Source organism: Aptenodytes forsteri, unplaced genomic scaffold (genome assembly GCF_000699145.1).
Source record: "Aptenodytes forsteri isolate BGI_AS27 unplaced genomic scaffold, ASM69914v1 Scaffold142, whole genome shotgun sequence".
NCBI lineage: Eukaryota > Metazoa > Chordata > Aves > Sphenisciformes > Spheniscidae > Aptenodytes > Aptenodytes forsteri.
In genome coordinates, this window is record NW_008794598.1 from 1470985 (window position 1) to 1475031 (window position 4047).

The 4047-nt window shown below is 42.9% G+C and overlaps 1 protein-coding gene across 1 annotated transcript; it reads left to right on the forward strand.

Moving 5' to 3' along the window:
* Nucleotides 1-29: 29 nt before the first annotated feature.
* On the forward strand, nucleotides 30-2972 carry WDR77 (WD repeat domain 77; the record flags this gene model as incomplete). Its single annotated transcript, XM_009272895.1, has 7 exons — nucleotides 30-96; nucleotides 767-837; nucleotides 1221-1275; nucleotides 1551-1622; nucleotides 1722-1830; nucleotides 2300-2368; nucleotides 2581-2972. Coding segments are annotated over 7 exons (603 nt in total), but the record flags the coding sequence as incomplete, so codon positions are not given.
* Between the last annotated feature and the right edge of the window lie 1075 nt (nucleotides 2973-4047).

Consider the following 4047-nt stretch of genomic DNA (forward strand, 5'->3'; position numbering starts at 1 on the left):
GTGCCAGGGCCGGTGCCGGGTACTGACTGCTCGCTCTTGTCCACAGCGTGAAGGTCTGGGACCTCCCACAGCAAACGGTGCTGCACTCCTACAGAGGTGAGTGCCACACCGGCCCCATCGCCCGGCTCCTCCTGGCCCCTCGCCGGTTGCTGCAGGCTGAGCTCAGTCCAGCAGCATCGCTGGTTATCTGTCTGCCAAACCACGCTTGGGGCCGTGATCGAATGTCTGCCAGTCTGTGGAGTTTCCGGCACAGCCTTATTTCTTTGTTGTTTATTTGTCCTCACAAAATGAATGCTATAAGGCTTAGTTTGCCTTGCATCTCTAAGAGTATTTTAGAGTATTTTTTCTGTACTGAAATCTTTCTTTCACCTGCATACGATCGTGTGATCTCCTAACCCGTATTTGTTTTGAACAAGAGCTCATTGGAGGTGCCAATCTCAGGAGATGTGGTATTGTGATTTCTAGCCACAGCAGAGGCCATATTTTGTTTGATCCTCTCCCCCCCGGCCCCTTTGTAACTGACCTCTCTGGAGAGGCTTCCTCAAGCTTATGCATGTCACGGGGACTTGACTGCAGCGGCTCTGGTTGGATTTGGCAGCTCATCAGTTTGGGAGGAAGCAGTTGGCTATTGCTGAGTAGAAGTTAACCCTGTATCTGGGCATAAACTATTCTTTATTATACTGCTGTGCCTTCAGAGGTCCTTGGGAATATGCGGGAAAGTTGGATACAATCTTTGAGGCTCTTTATCCTTTTGTGCTTTTGGTAGCTCACTCCGGTTCAGTGACATGTGTGGCTTCCTGTCCTGGTAAGGACACTGTGTTCCTGTCCTGTGCTGAGGTAAAGCTCGCTCTCTGTCTAAATCTACCCAATAAAAGTGATATTTTAGTTATTTACAGTTAAGTGCACTTACTGAGAAACCACCTGTTGTGTCACAAGCTGCGTACCTGTGTTATTTCAATGTTCCAGTCTGATAAGTTGCCAGTCGGCTTACCAAGCTGATTTCTACAGGTTTGTATTAAAATGTGGGAGTTGCCAGCTCTGTCCTGGGGATGACTGAAGGAGCTAACTTGCAGTTGATGGCAGCATCATTTTTAACACAAAGGAAGAGGTGGTGTGGGTTTGAATGTGGGTCAGTGGCGGTTCTGCAGTGAATCTGAGTTATGCCTACGCCCTGCCACAAAGAAATTGTAGAAACCTTCTCATTCACTTTGGATTTATAGGACAGCAGAACTTTACTCTGGGACACCAGATGCCCGAAACCAGCTACTCGAATTGGTATGTTTCTGTATGCAGTCACTGCTTGCGTATGAGTTTTTGTTGGAAGAAATAAATTATTTTATGCCTGACTTCACTATGTCTAACTTCAAGTCTAGCGATCTGACCATTTGGGCAGAAAAGCCTATTAAAACCTAAGGAAGTTTAATACTATCACAGAAGTACAATAAGCTTTTAAATATTTGTCTTAGTGCAGTAGCAGTGCTAACTGAGATAGTGTAGGAATATCTTTGTACTGACTCTTTTCACACTCATCCCAATTTATTTACTTGCAGTTTGCAGTGCCTGTAATCACCTCCCTACCTCAGTCATGTGGCATCCACAGAAAAGTGACATCTTTGCTTTGGGTAAGAAGTGATCTTACTGACTTTCACCAGACAAATCAAGGTCTTCCTTTTCACATGACAATTTTGCTAATAACCTCATTCTCCCTTCCTCTCTTAAAGGTGATGAGAATGGAACAGTTGCATTAGTAGACACAAAGAATCCCGATTCTGCTCTCAGCTCTGCTGTGCATGCCCGAAGTATCACGGGGTTTGCATTTTCTACACATAGGTACAGTCTGATATACTGGCATAGAATGTGTGTCTGCATACACTTGAAAGCCTTATTTGTTTTTAGAGTAAAACCTATGAGTACTAGTTTTGGTCTTTTTATCAAGATCGATAGTGAAGAATAGAGTAAACGAAACAACGTCTCACTTTTGACAAGAAGTGTGTGAATGTACATGAGAACGCTTTTGCAGCATTCAGAATTATTGACCCACTCACTGTGGGGATTTTTCTAATTACAGTCACCTCTGCTTGAAGAAGGATTACTTGCTTTCCGATGCTAATAGAATATTCTCGCTTAGTGTGCTGGCGACCTGCCAAATGATGATGAAAAAATTTTTGTAAGATTTGGCATCTGTTAATTCACTGTACCTGGGTCAGGCTCACTAAGAAATGCGCTTTTCACAAGGTTATCCCTAAGCAGCTTTCTTGTATTTGATTGTTCTAATCGTGGTCTCATCTCTGTCCTCTAGTTCACCCTTACTGGCTTCAATCAGTGAAGACTGTTCAGTAGCTGTTCTTGACTCAGACCTCTCAGAGGTGTAAGTACTAGACAGAACGTATTCACTACTGTAGCCGTTTGTCTTGTTGACTTTTCATTAAGCTAATTATTTATCCGTATGCTGAGTGGAAGATGAAAACACCCCTTAAATAGGGGAGCATCATCCTAACAAACTAGCAGTTAGGAATTGCACAAGCCCATAAACTCTTACTGACAATGCTTTATGGCTAATGGAGTGTTCATGTTTTCCAGGTTCAGAAACCGTTCTCATCGAGACTTTGTAAAAGGCTTATCGTGGTCTCCTTCAGACAATGCCTTGCTCACTACAGTTGGATGGGATCATCAGGTTTTACATCACACTGTCCCCATACCAACTGGTGAAGCTTCTGGAGTCAACTGTGTAAAAGAATAGTTTTATAAACTCATGGTCCAAATTCCTTCCTGGCATTACTTTGATTCTGCTGAAGTCAAAGGCGTGTGTGAACTGGAGTGGGTATGGTCTGTTGTCTGCCTTGAAGCTTGTGACTAAGAAGGTTCCTGTAGTAATTTTGAATTAGGCATAAATTAGTTACAAACCAAGCTTTACCCTCTCCTCAGGAGTTGGCTTTACCTGTGATAAGACTTCAGTATTTTACCCAGAAAAAGAAATTTACTTCAGGCACAGAGGAGACTTGGAAAGACAGGGAATTAGGTATAACTTAAAAAAAAAAAAAAAAAAAAAATCAAAAAGACTCAATTCCTCCCTCAGTTCTCCAAACCATCCATGGAATTAATAGAAACATTTTTTGGGGAGGTTAAAAACACCACTGCTTGTTAGCTGGATGCGAGAGCCTCACCCTTGAGCAAAGCTCTTTGCTATGTAAATCAATTCTTCCAACTGAATGGGAAGATGGGTTAGCATTTAAAAGCTAGAAGGGTTGCACTGCTGTCCTTAATGCAGCATGTGGTTTAGAGGGCTGGTCTTCACTACCTACGAGCACGGATCCTATGGTGAGCACTGTTTATGCACTTCTGCTCCCTTGATGGGTATCGGGATGCCAGTGCTTGGTGTGAGAAGTCGAGTATGCTGTATGATAAGGATCCCAGCTGTAGCCCTGTAATTAAAACACCTTTGTGATAGTGCATGACACGTGCTGAAATACTGGGACCTCTGATGCTCAGCATTGGCTTGCAGCTGAGGCCAGCTCAAAGGGGCTGTTACTGCAGCATGCTGAAAGCCAAGAGAAGTTAGCCGTTGCAATGCTGTTTGACACCATGTTCCATCTCCTCTGTGCTGAAGACAACTTACTCAAAGATAAGACCTGTGAACAAAAGTTTATGTAAGGGAAAAACTGGACTAAGGACTTCAGTTTTCATTTGCTTGCTCCTATAAACAGTCTCTGCTTAGTGATAAATGAGACTCTTTATGCACTTGTGATGAGTGGCTTTTTGTGCTGGAGACTGAGGGGACCAAGCATTCCCATAATCCCCAAAACAGACTCCACATAATCCTTAGAGGTGTTTTGTAATATACCACATACTTTTCAAACTAAACTGTTTCCCTGGAACATATTTAACTGAAAAAAAAAAATCATTGCTCTGCATGCATTGCCACTGCTCTAGATGTGGCTTGGTCTGGCCTAATATTTCCTAGACAGTATAAAGCAGGTCCTGACTAATGAAACAAAAAATACTATTGAGATGAATGCTACTCCTGTTTCTTTAGCATGATAGCAACAC